General features: G+C 43.6%; 3 protein-coding genes across 12 annotated transcripts in view; 1 reads left to right on the top strand and 2 right to left on the bottom strand.

The window, feature by feature from the left end:
* LOC135257884 (NADH dehydrogenase [ubiquinone] 1 beta subcomplex subunit 1-like) overlaps positions 1 to 17,965 on the top strand; it is a 417,122-nt gene that overhangs the window by 113,762 nt on the left and 285,395 nt on the right. The gene's annotated exons all lie outside the window — the stretch shown is intronic.
* The window catches only part of hmbox1b (homeobox containing 1 b), a 424,932-nt gene that overhangs the window by 172,386 nt on the left and 234,581 nt on the right, over positions 1 to 17,965 (bottom strand). The window lies entirely within an intron of this gene.
* Positions 14,410 to 17,965, bottom strand: part of riox1 (ribosomal oxygenase 1) — a 148,896-nt gene continuing 145,340 nt past the window's right edge. For 2 of the 3 annotated variants that reach the window (XR_010330787.1, XR_010330786.1), the window contains exons 15-16: positions 14,744 to 16,549; positions 14,410 to 14,601 (exon numbers count right to left, since the gene is read on the bottom strand). Coding sequence is in view for 1 of the 3 variants with exons in the window: in XM_064341080.1 (XP_064197150.1) it covers positions 14,533 to 14,601 (69 nt within the window). In the remaining 2 variants the exon portion in view is untranslated. The remainder of the gene's footprint in view (positions 14,602 to 14,743; positions 16,550 to 17,965) is intronic. The other variant, XM_064341080.1, reaches the window with a different exon arrangement.

Here is a 17,965-nt window from a genome sequence, read left to right as displayed (position 1 = left end):
ATAGAGAAAAAATGGGGAATTACCTTTGGATGCACAATGCTCTGTTTCTCACCCTTTGGTGATGCCCAAGGTTTGGTCTTCTAGCAGCATGCCTCGGTTTCTCTAGTTTAAACATTCTCTTATCTCTAGGGGGGAAAAAATTGCCAAAAAATTGTGCAATCCCTCAGGGGACGGTGGAGTCCTTGTCCTTGGTGGATCAGCCCCCCCCCCCTTTCTTTCATCCTAGCAACCACTTAGAATACCCTAGCAACTTCCTAGCAATGCCCTAGCAACCACCTGGAGCTCAATAGCAACCACCTGAAACTCCATAGCAACCACCTAGCACCACCCTAGCGACCGCCTAGAATTCCATGAAACCACCTAGAACTCCATAGAACCACCTAGCAACACCCTAGCAACTGCCTCATACATCATAGCAACTACCTACCACTGTTCACTCTGTTCAACAGAAAGTCGACTTTGCATTGGCGGCAACCACACTTCACAATTTCTGCAGGAATTGTCTAGTTATTATTATTATTATTCCACCCATTTTTTGGACCGCTACTCCTCCCAGAGTTTTCACACCACATACGCGTGCAATATGTCAAATCGAGCGGCTTGATCGGGAATGGTGTGCTATTACTTTGTGGAAAGTTTGGGTGGACGGTTTTTTAAATATTTGAATTTTTGTGGGCAATTTTTCCCATAGAGAATGAATGGCGGAATGTTCACCTTTGTGATGTCACAATGCTCTGTCTTCTCACCCTTGTGATGTCACAATGGTCTGTCTTCTAGCAGCAGTGCTCTGGTCTCTCTCTAGATTTGAACATTCTGCCATTCATCTCTATGGGGAAAAATTGCCAACAAATTGTGCAATGCCTCATTGGACACGGTCGAGAGTCCTATGTCCATTGGTGTAGATCAGCCTCGCCCCCCTTCCTGATTGGCCGATGTTTGATATTTCATAACTTTTGAACCGTTTGTCATAGAGAACTCTGGGTCGCATCATTGGACTCAGTAAAGACCTAGCAACGGCCTAGAACTCCATAAAAACCCCCTACCAACCCCATAGCAACTACCTAGAACTGCATAGCAACGGCCTAGAACTCCATAGCAACCACCTACAAACACACTAGCAACCACCTGGAACACCATAGCAAATGCCTGGCAACACCCTAGCAAACGGCTATAACGCCATAGCAAGCACATAGCAACACCATAGCAACCACCTAGCAACACCATAGCAACCACCTAGCAACACCCTAGCAACAACCTGGAACACCATAGCAACCACCTAGCAACACCCTAGCAATCATTTGGAACACCATAACAACTGCCTAGCAACACCCTAGCAACCACCTGGAACTCCATAGCAACCACCCAACAACACATTAGCAACCACCTGGAACACCATAGCAAATGCCTAGCAACACCCTAGCAACCAGCTATAACTCCAAAGCAACCACCTAGCAACACCATAGCAACCACCTAGAACTCCATAGCAACCACCTAGCAACACCCTAGCAACCACCTGGAACACAGTAGCAACCACCTAGGAACACCATAGCAACCACCTGTAACACCATAACAACCTCCTAGCAACACTATAGCAACATGCTAGCAACCACCTAGCAACACCCTAGCAACCGCCTTTAACTCCATAACAACCTCCTAGCAACATCCTAGCAGCCACCTAGAATACCCTAGCAACACCCTAGCAACTGCCTATAACTCCATAGCAAATGCCTAGCAACACCCTAGCAACCGGCTATAACTCCATAGCAACCACGTAGCAACACCCTAGCAACCACCTGGAACACCATAACACCTGCCTAGCAACACCCTAGCAACCGCCTAGAACTCCATAGCAACCACCTACCAACCACTTAGCATACCCTAGCAACCACCTAGCAATGCCCTAGCAACCACCTGGAGCTCAATAGCAACCACCTGAAACTCCATAGCAACCACCTAGCACCACCCAAGCGACCGCCTAGAATTCCATGAAACCACTTAGAACTCCATAGAACCACCTAGCAACACCCTAGCAACTGCCTCAGACATCATAGCAACTACCTACCACTGTTCACTCCGTTCAGCACAAAGTCGACTTTGCGTTGGCGGCAACCACACTTCACAATTTCTGCAGGAATTGTCTAGTTGCACATATTATTATTATTATTCTTTCCGCCTGTTTTTTGGACCGCTACTCCTCCCAGAGTTTTCGCACCACATACACGTGCAATATGTCAAATCGAGCGGCTTGATCGGGAATGGTGTGCTATTACTTTGTGGAAAGATTGGTTGCACAGTTTTTGAAAAATTTGAATTTTTGTGGGCAATTTTTCCCCATAGGGAATGAATGGCGGAATGTTCACCCTTGTGATGTCACAATGCTCTGTCTTCTCACCCTTGTGATGTCACAGTGCCCTGTCTTCTAGCAGCGGTACTCTGGTCTCTCTCTAGATTTGAACATTCTGCCATTCATCTCTATGGGGAAAAATTACCCACAAATTGTGCAATGCCTCATTGGACATAGTAGAGAGTTCTTTATCCATTGGTGGAGATCAGCCGTGCCCCTCTTCCTGATTGGCCGATGTTTGATATTTCATAACTTTTGAACCGTTTGTCATAAAGAACTATGGGTCGCGTCATTGGACTCAGTAAAGACCTAGCAACCGCCTAAAACTCCATAGCAACCTCCTAGCAACACCCTAGCAACCACCTAGAACACCCCAGCAACCGCCTTGAACTCCATAGCAACCACCTAACAACACACTAGCAACCACCTGGAACACCATAGCAAATGCCTGGCAACACCCTAGCAACCGGCTATAACGCCATAGCAACCACCTAGCAACACCATAGCAACCACCTAGAACACCATAGCAACCACCTAGCAACACCCTAGCATCCACCTGGAACCCAATAGCAACCACCTAGCAACACCTTAGCAACAATCTGGAACACAATAACAACTGCCTAGCAACACCCTAGCAACCACCTGGAACACCATAGCAATGACCTAGCAACACCCTAGCAACCACCTGGAACACCATAACAACTGCCTAGCAACACCCTAACAACCGCTTATAACTCCATAGCAACCACCTAGCAACATCCTAGCAACCACTTAGAATACCCTAGCAACCCCCTAGCAACACCCTAGCAACCACCTAGAACTCCATAGCAACCCCCTAGCAACACCCTAGCAATCACCTAAAACACCCTAGCAACTGCCTAGAACTCCATAGCAACCACCTAGCAACACCCTAGCAACCACCTGGAACACCATAGCAAATGCAAGGCAACACCCTAGCAACCGGCTATAACGTCATAGCAACCACCTAGCAACACCATAGCAAACACCTAGAACACCATAGCAACCACCTAGCAACACCCTAGCGACCACCTGGAACCCAATAGCAACCACCTAGCAACACCTTAGCAACAATCTGGGAATACACATAACAACTGCCTAGCAACACCCTAGCACCACCTAGAAACCATAGCTATGGATCCGAGCAACACCCTAGCAACCACCTGGAACACCAAAACTGCCTAGCAACACCCTAGCAACGCCTATAACTCCATAGGCAACCACCTAGCAAATCGTAGCAACCACTTGAATACCCTAGCCAACCACCTAGAACTCCATAGCAACCCCCTAGCAACACCCTAGCAACCACCTAGAACACCCTAGCAACCGCTAGAACTCATAGCAACCACCTAGCAACACCCTAGCAACCACCTGGAACACCATAGCAACCACCTAGCAACACCCCCCACAACAATCTGGAACACCATAAAACTGCTGAAACACCTAGCAACCACCGAAACACCATAGCAACGACCTAGCAACACCATAGCAACCACCTGGAACACCATAACAACTGCCTAGCAACACCCTAGCAACTGCCTATAACTCCATAGCAACCACCTAGCAACATCCTAGCAACCACTTAGAATACCCTAGCAACCCCCTAGCAACACCCTAGCAACCACCTAGAACTCCATAGCAACCACCTAACAACACCCTAGCAACCACCTGGAACACCATAGCAACCACCTAGAAAACCTTAGCAACCACCTAGCAACACCATTGCAACCACCTAGCAACACCCTAGCAACAACCTGGAACACTATAACAACTGCCTAGCAGCACCCTAGCAACAACCCAGAATACCCTAGCAACACCCTAGCAACCGCCTATAACACCATAGCAACCACCTAGCAACACCCTAACAACCACCTAGAATACCCTAGCAACTGCTTAGCAACACCCTAGCAACCACCCAGAATACCCTAGCAACACCCTAGCAACAATCTGGAACACCATAACAACTGCCTAGAAACACCCTAGCAACCACCGGAAACACCATAGCAACGACCTAGCAACACCCTAGCAACCACCTGGAACACCATAACAACTGCCTAGAAACACCCTAGCAACTGCCTATAACTCCATAGCAACCACCTAGCAACCTCCTAGCAACCACTTAGAATACCCTAGCAACCCCCTAGAAACACCCTAGCAACCACCTAGAACTCCATAGCAACCACCTAACAACACCCTAGCAACCACCTGGAACACCATAGCAACCACCTAGAAAACCTTAGCAACCACCCTAGCAACCACCATAGCAACACCATAGCAACACCTAGCAACACACCATACAACGCCTAGCAGCACCCTAGCAACCACCCAGAATCCCTAGCAACACCCTAGCAACCGCCTATAACTCCATAGCAACCACCTAGCAACATCCTAGAAACCACCTAGAATACCCTAGCAACACCTAGCAACAAACCCATAGCAAGCCTAGCAACACCCTAGCAACCGCTATAACTCCATAGAAAACCACCTAGCAACACCATAGTAACCACCTAGTACTCCATAGCAACCACCTAGCAACACCCTAGCAACCACCTGGAACACCATAACAACTGCCTAGCAACACCCTAGCAACCGCCTATACTCCATAGCAACCACCTAGCAACACCTAGCACCACCTAGAACCCTAGCAACACCCTAGCAACCGCCTATAACTCCATAGCAACACCTAGCAACACCTAGCAACCACCTAGAACCCATAGCAACCACCTAGCAACATCCTAAGCAACCACTAGAAACCTAGCAACCACCTAGCAACACCTAGCAACCACCTAGACTCCATAGCAACACACCTAGCAACACCTAGCAACCACCTGGAACACCATAGCAACACCTAGCAACACCCTAGCAACACTTTAATCCATAGCAACCACCTAGCAACACCATAGCAACCGCCTAAAACTCCATAGCAACCACCTAGCAACACCCTAGCAACCGGCTATAACGCCATAGCAACCACCTAGCAACACCATAACAACCACCTAGCAACACCCTAGCAACAATCTGGAACACCATAACAACTGCCTAGCAACACCCTAGCAACCACCTGGAACACCCTAGCAACCACCTAGAACACCCTAGCAACGCCTAGAACTCCATAGCAACCACTAACAACACCTACAAACACCTGGAACACCATACAACGCTAGCAACACCTAGCAACCCCTAGAACACCATAGCAACCACCTAGAACATCCTAGCAACCACTTAGAACACCCTAGCACACACCTAGCAACCACCTAGAACTCCATAGCAACCACCTAGCAACACACCTAGCAACGACCTAGAACTCAATAGCAACCACCTAGCAACACCATAGCAACTGCCTAGAACTCCATAGCAACACCTAGCAACACCTAGCAACGGACTTAGAACTCCTAGAAACCACCTAGCAACACCATAGCAACCCCTAGCAACATCCCATAGCAACCACCTAGCAACACCCTAGAAACCACCTAGCAACCACCATAGCAACCTAGAATCCATAGCAACACCTAGCAACACCCTAGCAACCACCTAGAACTCCATAGCAAACCCCTAGCAACACCCTAGCAACGGCCTAGAACTCCATAGCAACACCTAGCAACACCATAGCAACCGCCTAGAACTCCATAGCAACCACCTAGCAACACCCTAGCAACCACCTAGAACCACCATAGCAACCGCCATGAATCCATAGCAACCACCTAGCAACACACCTAGCAACCACTGGAACACCATGCAACCATGCCTAGCAACACCCTAGCAACCACCTTGGAACCCATACAACCCTAGCAACACCAAAACCCCTATAACTCCATAGCAACCACCTAGCAACACCCTAGCAACCACCTGGAACACCATAACAACTGCCTAGCAACACCCTAGCAACCGCCTAGAACTCCATAGCAACCACCTACAACATCAGCACTTAGATACCCTAGCAACACCTAGCAATGCCCTAGCAACCCATGGAGCTCACATAGCAACCACCTGAAACTCCATAGCAACCACCTAGCACCACCTAGCACGCCTTAGAATTCATGAAACCACTAGAACTCCATAGAACCACCTAGCAACACCCTAGCAGCTGCCTCAGACATCATAGCAACTACCTACCACTGTTCACTTCTTTCAGCACAAAGTCGACTTTGCGTTGGCGGCAACCACACTTCACAATTTCTGCAGGAATTGTCTAGTTATTATTATTCTTTCCACCCATTTTTTGGACCGCTACTCCTCCCAGAGCTTTCACACCACATACACGTGCAATATTTCAAATTGACCGGCTTCTTTGGGAATCGTGTGCTATTACTTTGTGGAAAGTTTCGCTGCACGGTTTTTGAGAAATATTAATTTTTATGCCCAATTTTTCCCCATAGAGATGAATGGAGAAGGTGACGTCATTCATATGCGAACGGTGAAGTTACAGCATTGGTCGGCTTTGCACACGTGATGCGGTCAGCTCTACGGTCTCAGCTAACAGGATAGGAATAGCTGAATGCGGAAGTGAAGGGTAAAACGGTATTCCAACTGAAAAATTACAAGTGAAAACGCTGTCAGCTAGGTATATCAACAAACATATGGCTTAGGCATACCCAGAAGTCCTCAATAATAATAGTATTTCACGAGATATTACGCAAATTCGTTGACGACGTTTCGTCACATGCAGCGTCTTAGAATGCTAGTGCTAACAAAGAGCGAATGCGTTCTAATGCGATGATGGACAAGCTTTCGGTTGACCTAAAAAAACGATATTCCAAAACCTAAAATAGACGTGCTGTTATACCTGGTTAGAAAGCTTATGCTCTCAGCTACTGAATAAACGAATTCTCAAACAAGCCAGATGGTACTAAAAAGGGTAACAACGCCGTCAACAAAACGTGTGCAGCAGCTTCTGGCGGTCTTACTCCAGAAAAAGAGACATTGTAATACCACACATGTTGCTTTGGGTGTTCTCTATCTTGTAGTAAAACGCTTGATCTACTCATCGATTAATGGCACATAATGAATTCTAACAAGTATAATATGTCCAATTTTACTTTTGTTATACCGTTTTTTATTCCAGCGAGTTGGAAACTTTGGTCTCTTTATAAGTGCATTCAGTGAGTGAAAGCAGTGCTTTCTCACCCCAGCGCGTTTGCTACAGTACACTCCGCTTGCTTGTTGATGCACCCCTCGTTATAACAGAAGTAAATAGTACTGGCTACCAGCCGATGCTTATTCACAGAAGCTGTATGCAACTTTTTAAACACATATTTCTCTCCTCATTTTCTTTCTTAGAAATTTGGGTCGGCTAACACGTAATAGGCTATCCTCTGTCTATGAGTTGGTATCTAAGGTAACAGATTAAACTCTGAATTGCAGCCCAGTGAAATGTTTTTAGTTGAATGGTGCAAATGAGCTGAACTTAACGTAAAACCATAAATCAATCAAATTAATCTCCCTAGCCCTGTCTTGCTTTTTAAAATGGTGCGGTCACGCAGTGTAGATATAGGGTTTTTCCAAGACCCTCTGAAGTGGCCAGCTAGCTTTATGATTCGCCGCCACTCGTCACAGCATACCGTGAGTAAAACACTGATCTCCAGAATTGATGAAGGGTTAATTTAGCTCTGAATATGTGTGTTGCAAATAAACTCGTTGCCGTGATGTTATAGCATATATACCATACTCTGTCTCTGCTTATACTACAGAAACTGTTCACTCCGTTCAGCACAAAGTCGACTTTGCGTTGGCGGCAACCACACTTCACAATTTCTGCAGGAATTGTCTAGTTACTTATTACACTATTGCTGTCAAGGCAATAAGTAATGCCATCTCTAATTGTTCATTGTCAGTACTGTCATTCAGCCGTCTTAACAAACGCTTTCCTATCTATATGTTTCTATACTTACCATTGTTATTATTATTATTATTAGTCAGTTTAACTATTCAATATAGAACAGGACACAGTATTGCTGCCTCCACCTTCAGACAATACAGAATTTGTGTAATGCAATTCATATTAACTACCCCTCCCACCCTATCCCCTGGATTGACAGCACACAAAAAAGGAAGATCAGTGGAAAATCATTGTAATAACAATAATAATTTTCATGTTGAAAATTTGATAATACTGGGTGATAGAGCTACCCAAGGTTGTGTATCAAAATGGCAAAACATAAGGTCAAGGGCATAAAGAACCTACCATTTATACAGCATCATGATGTACAGTTCCCATGAAAATATAAACTCTCCCCAAATTTTACTGTCCAGGTCTCTGTTTTAGAGTTAATGTTATTTCATTATAGCGAGAATTCTTTGGTCATCAACTGTATAGGTCCACCTTGGCCTACCAGGCCCTTTATGATTACTGAGCTCACCAGTGCTCTCGTTCTTAATGATGTTCCAAGCGGTTGACTTTGGTAAGCTTAAGGTTTGGCCTATGTCTCTGACTGTTTTTTCATATATCCCAGCCTCATAATGGCTTCCTTCCATTGGCATACCTTATAATTGTACTGAAGAAGCAATTGAACACACCTGACTAATCAGAAACACATGTGAAACCATTTGTCCTGAACATTATGGCACCCAGAAAATATTTATGTACATCCCAAATTCTAAAAAATGTATATGAAATGCAAATAAAACAGAAAGCAGTAATTTTTTAATTTGCTTTGACTTGAAAAATATTGCCCAAATTTAATAAGCGTTATTAAAAGAAATGGTAACACTCGACTGTCTCAACTTTTTTGGAGCGTGTTGCAGTCAACAGATTTGAAATGAGTGTATATTTTCAAATAACAATTAAATACACAAGGTAAAACATTAAATAATGTGCTGTTGTAGTGTTTTAAATATAGTACAGGGTAAATATAATTTACAATATTTAACATTATCACTCCCTTTTGTTTTTATTAGCATTTTCCATACTGTCTCAGCTTTTTTGGAATTTGGGTTGTATGTATGTATAGAGAGTGCTGTCATTTCTACAGGGTGAAATTAAAATGTATTAAAACAACCTTTCATAAGAGCTGAGAGCTGATAGCTGCACTTTAACCACATGTGAATTGTTTGATTACAAATCTAAAATTATGAAGTACAGAACCAAGTAAAGAAAATACGGCTTTGTCCCTAACGTATATAAAAATATAATCTCTGCTTCAGATGTGGCCCATGAAGTACTTGGCAAAAGCAGACCAATGCCAGTACTTCTCTTAACACCCAAGCTCCGAGAAGCTTCAGGAGACCCAGCAGCCGTGGCAGCATGTGACTGCAGGGAGTCCGACTGCATGTGTGCCAGTTGTCACCTTGCAGCCTTGGTAAATCCACCTACTCCAGTCCCAGCCCCAATCCCATTTCATGCTTGTGCATATCAACCCTGCTAATACTGTTACGAACGAAAATACAAATATAGCTTTACATTTGTACTTGGCTGTTGTTGTGTTTATATGTTTATTAAAAATTGTAATATGTAATGTTGCAATCCTATTTGTACTGTTGAAATAATTGATCTGATGTAAATACTTTGATAACTTTATATGTATTGATTTGGCAGAAAAGATTTCCTGATCCTCTCCATAATAAAATGGAGGTGGAGAACAAATATCATGTTAATATCAAACCTAAAAAAGAAGAAGCGATATCTGAGACACTTCTGTGAAAAAAAAATCAATTTTAAACAATTATTTATTTGCCCACGGGTGGATTCGAACCTTCGTTCTTATGTAAGCGCGTTACACCTATACACGGCTGGCCCCGCTGGGCCACATGCAGATTAGCTGTTTAAACTGGAAATGTTTCAGAGTAAGAAGGTATGGGTATTTTGCGTGTGTATGCAAGTTTTTGATTGGGTCGTGAGGGTGAGGATTTGGCTGATGTCGGTAAAATGTCCAATGGGGAGACATGTTGTTAGTAGGATAGGCGGCAGGAAAAATAAGAATGAGAAGAAGAAGAAGAAGAAGAAAGAGAAGAAGAAGGAGAAAACGCAAAATCCCCTTAGTTTGGGGCTTTATTGTGTGGACGTGAAGTTGTTTATGAAATCTGTCTGTTGAAATGGGGTCAGAATGTACTGAATTTAATGTTTTTAAGGGCTGAGTGTCTGTGGCTGTTGTGGTTATTTCTGTGGGGAACCCTGAAAAGTGTGCCCTGAAAAGTGTGCCCCATACCTATACAGCACTCTCGGTGCTGTATAGGTATGGGGCATGCCCCCGCCAAGGCATAACTTGGCGGGATGGAATACCTGCCATCCCAATACCAATTTGTCACTCTTCCTTTCAGGCTGTTCGAGGCACCCACCATGTTTCAACGCCTGATGGACCGGGTATTACGCCCTCACTCTGCATAGGCTGCTGCCTACCTGGATGATCATTCACAGTGACAACTGGGACCAGCATGTGGAGCAGTTGGGGGCGGTTCTCGAGTCCCTCTGGCGTGCAGGCCTTACGGCTAACCCGAAAAAGTGTGTAGTTGAACGGAGGGAGGTATGGTATCTGGGGTACCACTAGGGTGATGGGCAGGTGCGTCCCCAGGTGGATATGTTGGCAGCAATTGCAGCCTGCCCTCAGCCCAAGACAAAAAAAGAGGTGAAACTGTTATTGGGGCTGGCAGGCTATTTTATTCCAGCACTCTCTGAACTGACCAGTCCCCTGACTGATCCATTCCAGTGGACGGAGCGGTGCCAGCAGGTATTTAGAGGGTAAAACAGGTTCCCTGTGGGGAACTGCTTCTCTATACACCTAGCTTTTCTTTCACTTTTTGTCTGCAGATGAACACATAGAGAGAGGCAGGGGGCCGTTTTGTCCCAGGAGGTTTAGGGGGTACACCGGAAGCTGTCACAGCAGGAGGCGAAGTACAGCACAGTGGAGAAGGAGTGTCTGGCTATCAAGTAGGTGGGCAGTGCTTTCCGCTATTATCTACTGGGATGCCCTTTCACCCTCTGTTTGGAACCACGCGCCCCTTTAGTGGCTCCACCGCATGAAAGATACCGACACGCAGATCACTCATTGGTATCTGCCATTACAACAATATAAGATCAAAGTGATCCATAGGCCGGGGGCTCAGATGGTGGTGGCTGACTTCCTCTCCCACTTGGGGGAGGGGGGGTTAGCTGGCGGCCGGATGGCTCCCCGGCCTAAGTCACGCGGTGGGGGTGGTGTGGTTAGGGCACCATCTGCAGGCGGAGATGGAGCGGTTTAGCTGGTTTGCAATCACACCTGTTGACAATGTTCTTGATTGCTAATGCTAACTCTTTATCCGCTGAATTGTCAGCAGTGAGACCGGGGACTGGAATGAGATGCATGCGGGAGCTATATCGCGTATTCCCTTCGCCTATCGTGTGTTGTTTGTTTGTTTGTATTTAAATTCCTATTGAACACACAATAAAGCCTGTATGCATCTAAACCATCTAGAACTGTGTGGTTTGTGGAGAGAGGAACAACCGTACTTTGCTGCAGTTACCTTTGCTTTTAAGGCACAAGCTAATCACTTTCTTGAAAACTATAAAATCTAATTCTGCAGCCTGCGCAACCTGTGCAACATGCTGCACAAGTATAAATGATCACTTTCTGTAAAACTAGTGCCGCACGCAACCGCACAAAGGCTGTTTTATACTTCTGCGTAGTCTGCAGAAGTATAAAACAGCCTTAGGTGCACCCTATGGGTGTACTTCGCATCGCGTTCGTTTTTACCCCAACTTCGGGGTTAAATGGAACATTTCACTCTCTGTAATTTCAGACAGATTATGCTAGTGAATGGTATATCCCATAAATTTGATTGTGGTGTGTAATCACAGCCAATAGATGTAGATTGTTTGTATTTTAAAATGATTAATCTATCTCTAGTAGCCTAACATTATCAGAATTGAGCCAAATATGAAAACCGTTCGTTATTTCCCCACTCTCCCGATTATCGGCTGATAAAGATTGGTCGCTGATCAATCGGAGCATCCATAGAACAAATAACAGAATTTAAATTTTTAGGTCTATGGTTTGATGCTAAATGTTCATGGGGAACACATACAAAAAGAATGGAGACAAAGTACAAAAAAGCATTAAATCGCATGAGATCTGTATCTGGATACAGCTGGGGGGCTGATAAACAATCATTAAACGCCATCTCGCCAAGTTACGGCTTGGTGGGGCAGCATGTCCCATAACTATACAGCACAGCGAGTTTGGCACTTTTCAGTTTCCGACAGAAAGAGGACAAATCAGAGGGTGTTTCTCAATGTCTGTACTTGTGCGTTCTTGCAGTCTTGTGAACTCGCATGACTTTAGGATGGCAGGTATGCCATCCCACCAAGTAACACCTTCTTATAAGGCTTAAAACTTGCTTAAAAATGTTTCTATAATTTCTGACCTGTTAATATAATTATTCTGTAATAATGTTATATACTCGGTCTGTTGTCTCATTTGCAAGGTAGTTAACGTCGGTCAAAATGCCGGAAGTGGAACTGTCTAAATTGTGCATGTATTTCACTTGTGTTTCTGAAATATAGAGTTTCCCGCAAAGATTAAAGGACAGAGGGCAGCACAGTGGGTAAGGAACTGGGCTTGTAACTGAAAGGTCGCAGGTTCGATTCCCAGGTAGGACACTGCCGTTGTACCCTTGAGCAAGGTACTTAACCGAAATTGCTTCAGTATATATCCAGCTGTATAAATGGATACAATGTAAAATGCTATGTAAAAGTTGTGTAAGTCGCTCTGGATAAGAGCATCTGCTAAATGCCTGTAATGTAATTAAACAGATGCAGAAGTTTAAATGTTTTATTTTTAGTTACCCAGCAAGGCAGTGTAATGCGTGAGAGGTTTGCTTGAGTCCAAGGGGGGATTTGAACCCGAGTCTGTCACTTGTCCAAAAGTTCCACAGGCAAACACACTAGCCAGTTTTGTTTTTTAAACATGTGCACTTGTATATAGGTCAATTTTGTGTCTGGGGCTTTATTTTGTGGACGTGTGAAGTTGTTTGTGAATTTTGTCTGTTGGAATGGGGTCAGAAGGTACAGGAATTAATGTTTTTAAAGGTTGAGATTCAGTGGTCATTGTGGTTATTTCTATAGGGAACCCTGAAAAGTGCTCTCAGTGCTGTACCGCTGTGGGGCATACCTGCCATCCTAATATAGCAAAATCACATTTCAAAAAATTTAAAAGTGAGAGCATACAACTCATTATACCAAGTTGTATGTCACTTTCATCTTAAAGCAGGGGTAAAAAACAAGGGCCAGTTTGAGTGCCAAGCTTTATTCAAATCTGATTCTGTCACGGTTGTGCCTCCTCTGTTGTTGTCTCCCCGTAGTTTTTGTCCTGTCTCGCGTTCCTTAGTTTGGTCTGCCTGCGTTTCATGTCTGGTTATTGTTAATTGTTGTAGTAATGGGATAATTGTGTTATCACATTCCACACGTCTGCTCGTTGTCTTGTTACTTTCCGCACCCGCCTGCTCGTTTTCTATGATTGTCTCCAAGTGTATAAAAGTCTTACTTCTCTGTCACTCAGTACTGGATCCTACTGTTTTCTGCCCTTGTTGTGTGGTCCTTGTGCTTTGTGTACTTTAAAGGATTTCAAGTTCCCTGCTTGGTTTTTTTGTTTCCTGGTGTTTTTGAGGATTTTGAGTTCCCGTGCTTGTTTTCTTGTTTCTAGTTTTTTTTTCCTAGTGTTTTGAATTCCTCGTTGTGTTTTCTGTTCTAAGAATTTTTGAGTTTTCGGGAAGTGCCCCTCGTGGCCTTTTGGTTGTTCTGTTTGCCTTTAGAAAGTAAAGCCTTTTGTTTGAAACCTACCTTTTGAGCCTCCCGTGTTTTTGCTCTGCGCTTGGGTCCTACCACAACAAACCCTGACAGATTCAACCAATCAACCAATCATAGTCTATTTAATTCATTTAGAGCTGAGCAATAAACAAAAGCCTGCACCCACACAGGACCTTCATGGACAAGTTTCAAGACACCTGCTTTGAAAGAATGGGACTATATCTTTTCATCAAACATAATGAGAAAGAATGGGACACATTCTTTTCATCAAACATAAAGAATGGGTATTTAACTCCCATAACAGTGATTTTTTAAGTTGGACAAGAAAACACTCTGCATATCTATAATATTTTATTTGCATATCACAAAACCACACCAGTATTCAAATATCAGAGATCTTCTGCTTTGCACCACTCAGCAGAATGCTGATATATGTCATTGGCTGTGTGGAGGTTGTTCATGAGGGAAGTAAAGGCTCTGAAGTTTGCACAAGACCTCGCTCAAAGAGGACCTTTGCCAGGGACATCTGAAACACAGAAGAAAAAAAAAACAATCCGCATTGGTGCCCAGTGTGAGTTATGAAAACTAAGCATATTTGTAGTTTGGCTATTTGATTTACTTCTGGAAAGTTCTGATGAGTCTAACATCCATCCATCCATTATCTATACCTGCTTATCCTGGTCAGGGTCCTGGAGCCTATTCCAGTGTGCATTGGGCGAGAGGCAGGAATACACCCTGGACAGGCCGCCAATCTATCGCAGGGCACATACACCATTCACTCACACACTCATACCTATGGGCAATTTAGAATCTCCAATTAGCCTACCCGCATCTCTTTGGACTGTGGGAGGAAACCGGAGCACCCGGAAGAAACCCATGCGGACACGGGGAGAACATGCAAAGTCCACACAGAAAGACCCAGGCCGGATTCGAACCCAGGACCTTTGATGAGTATAACAAGAACACCCATTTCATTGATGAGTAATAGTAAGTTTGTGCTAACTTCAAATATGGCAAAATGTATTCATTCATCCATGGGAACATGATGTATAGGAAGGGGGTTTACAGAGTACAGAATAAGCAGGCCTGTAATGGCTAAAGTCTCAGAAACAGCAACTTGTTGAAACTGTTTGTGCCATCATAAAAACGTTCAAACCACCTCAACAATTTTGTCTGAACAATGAACAGTGTACAAAATGTTTACCATATTCACTACATATTTGACCTTACATATTTGATATATATATATATGATGTCATTATATCCACTGGCCACACTTTCTCTTGATCCTATCACAATTACAGTACAGTTGGTACACATTGACTAATAGAGGATGTGAACGACATACATTTCTGATCATCAACTGGTTGCTAAAGGCCAATAATTTTTTGTAACTGATAGAGGATGGTAATAAAAACAGGCCACAACTTCAATCAGTGCACATCATGAGATTAAAATGTTTGAATAATAGAAATAAGCATTGTTATATTTTTTTCAGGTATGATTGTATGATTCTTTGCTCATTGCACGGGTTAACACATAAACCCATCTTCAATGAAGTGGAAAGTTATAGTCACACAAGACTCAGTAGTTAGTGCCTTCCGCACATAGACGGTTATCACAACAATGTCGCACTTAAATACAGCGGTAGGCGGATGTTTCACAAGATTCAAGTCCAGCTATGATGGCTTTTCGCACAACAGTAGGCTACATGGCACGGTGCAAAAACAAAAAGCCCTGCCCACCCCCTCCATTTACAGCAGAAGCCTAGGTAAAATTTGGTGATCTTTTAATGGTTTGAGAATAAAAAAAAGAAAATATTTTTGATTATTTCATTTAGCACTCGACAGGCATGCTCGCAACTGACAAACGATGAGTTGACAAATTGGGACGTTGGGGCTATTACGAGGGCATTTTCCCAGTATTAATGCTCAAGCCCCAGAAGCAATCTGACAAATATCAATCAATCAATCAAAGTTTATTTATATAGCGTATTTCACAGCAATATTGTCACAATACGCTTCATATTAGTATTTTTTTTATTTTCTTATTATTTACTGCTGCTCGTTGTTTTCTTGTATTGACCCATGTATGTTGATCTGTTGCCTCTGACATATAACTACCTTGTCTGTGAGTTTTGGAGTTGTGTGTATGGACTGGGTAAGCTGCAAATTAATTGCCCTTCTTGGGATCAATAGAGTTGTCTGAATCTGAATCTGAATCAAACAACCCTGGTCTAGACCCCCACAGCAGCAAGCCTAAAGCAACAGTGACAAGGAAAATCTCCCTGTAGCAGATGGGGAGAAACCTCAGAAGAAATCAGGCTCAAGGGGGAAACCCATCCTCCTGTGGTTGGCTCAGGGTGTTGATTGGTGGTCAACATGGTCAGTCAGTCACTGTTTACATTGTTCATAATGCGGCTCAGATGATGGGCGGGGCTGGGTGGTGGTGGTGGAGAGCAGCAGGTGGATAGCCTCCAAGGTCAGAAGGAAACAAAATTCATATTACCACAATTAAAAAATAGAATTCAGGCCTTACCAATGCCTGTGATCCCTTTCTCCGCCGGTAATAACAGGTAGTGGTGTGTCGTTCATAAACAATTTATTCCTTTTCAACTTTTTGGTGAATGAAAGGAACTGCTATTCGCTATAGCTGCAGCTACTCCACCTATTTAACCATTTTTCACCATTAAGCTCTGTTGTCTGTAGTAACCAACGAGAGCATTGATCCACTTGAGCGGGGCGTGCTCTGAGCCCCTCCCGTCGTTGTGACCGAAGCAACAACAGTTCAGTTCCTGAACTTATAGCGGAGGGGACCGAATCCATGAAGGAACTGGACATTCCTATTCCTTGGATCTTGGTCAGAAACTGGAACGAGTTTAACACTAGACACCTTTTGCACTATGTTTATGTTATGTTATGTTATGTTATGTCTGTTATGTTTTTTACTGCACTATTGTTCATCTTACTCTATTTATCTTATTTTATGTTCAGTGTTACGCACCACCTGACCAAAACAAATTCCTTGTATGTGTAAACCTACTTGGCAATAAACCCGATTCTGATTCTGATTCTATCTCTATGCATCTGCCTCCCCCTAGTGCCTACGTATTGCAATGACGAACTTTCCTGAGTAATGAGCAGACCTATAGAATTAAAAGCATTTGGCTTACTAGCTGGTTAGCCCAGTTACATCTGAAAAACGCTATAGGACATGAGTAGCCTCCTCTCTTATTTGCATGATGTAAATAAACCGTGGATGAAAGAGGCCATTTATGTATGATGCAGGAAACTGACACAGCACAATTACCCAATACAATTATAAATAGCTATAGCCAAGGCACGCATCATATCTGATAATCCTGCTGCCGTTACACATGGCAGGGCAATTCAGTAGAATTTGTGAATTACAGGTCATAAAATTAGACCATGAAGATAAAGAGAGTGAAACTGAAATGTAAAATCACAGGCTGTCTGGGTAATGTAGAGGTATAAGCACTCGCCTACCACGCGGGGTCCAGCCGTGTATAGGTGTAACGCGCTCCCATGGAAACTATGGTTCGAATCCACCCGTGGGCAAATAAATAATCGTTCATAATTGATTTGATTTTCACAGAAGTGTCTCAGATAATGCTTCTTCTTTTTTAGGTTTGATATTAACATGATATTTGTTCTCCACCTCCATTTTATAATGGAGAGGATCAGGAAATCTTTTCTGCCAAATCAATACATATAAAGTTATCAAAGTATTTACATCAGATCAATTATTGCAACAGTACAAATAGGATTACAACATTACATATTACAATTCTTAATAAACACATAAACACAACAACAGCCAAGTATAAATGTAAAGCTATATTTGTATTTTCGTTCGCAACAGTATTAGCA

This window comes from Anguilla rostrata, chromosome 6, assembly GCF_018555375.3.
Source record: "Anguilla rostrata isolate EN2019 chromosome 6, ASM1855537v3, whole genome shotgun sequence".
NCBI lineage: Eukaryota > Metazoa > Chordata > Actinopteri > Anguilliformes > Anguillidae > Anguilla > Anguilla rostrata.
The sequence above is the reverse complement of the archived record's forward strand: the minus strand, read 5'-3'. Positions and strand labels throughout refer to the sequence as shown.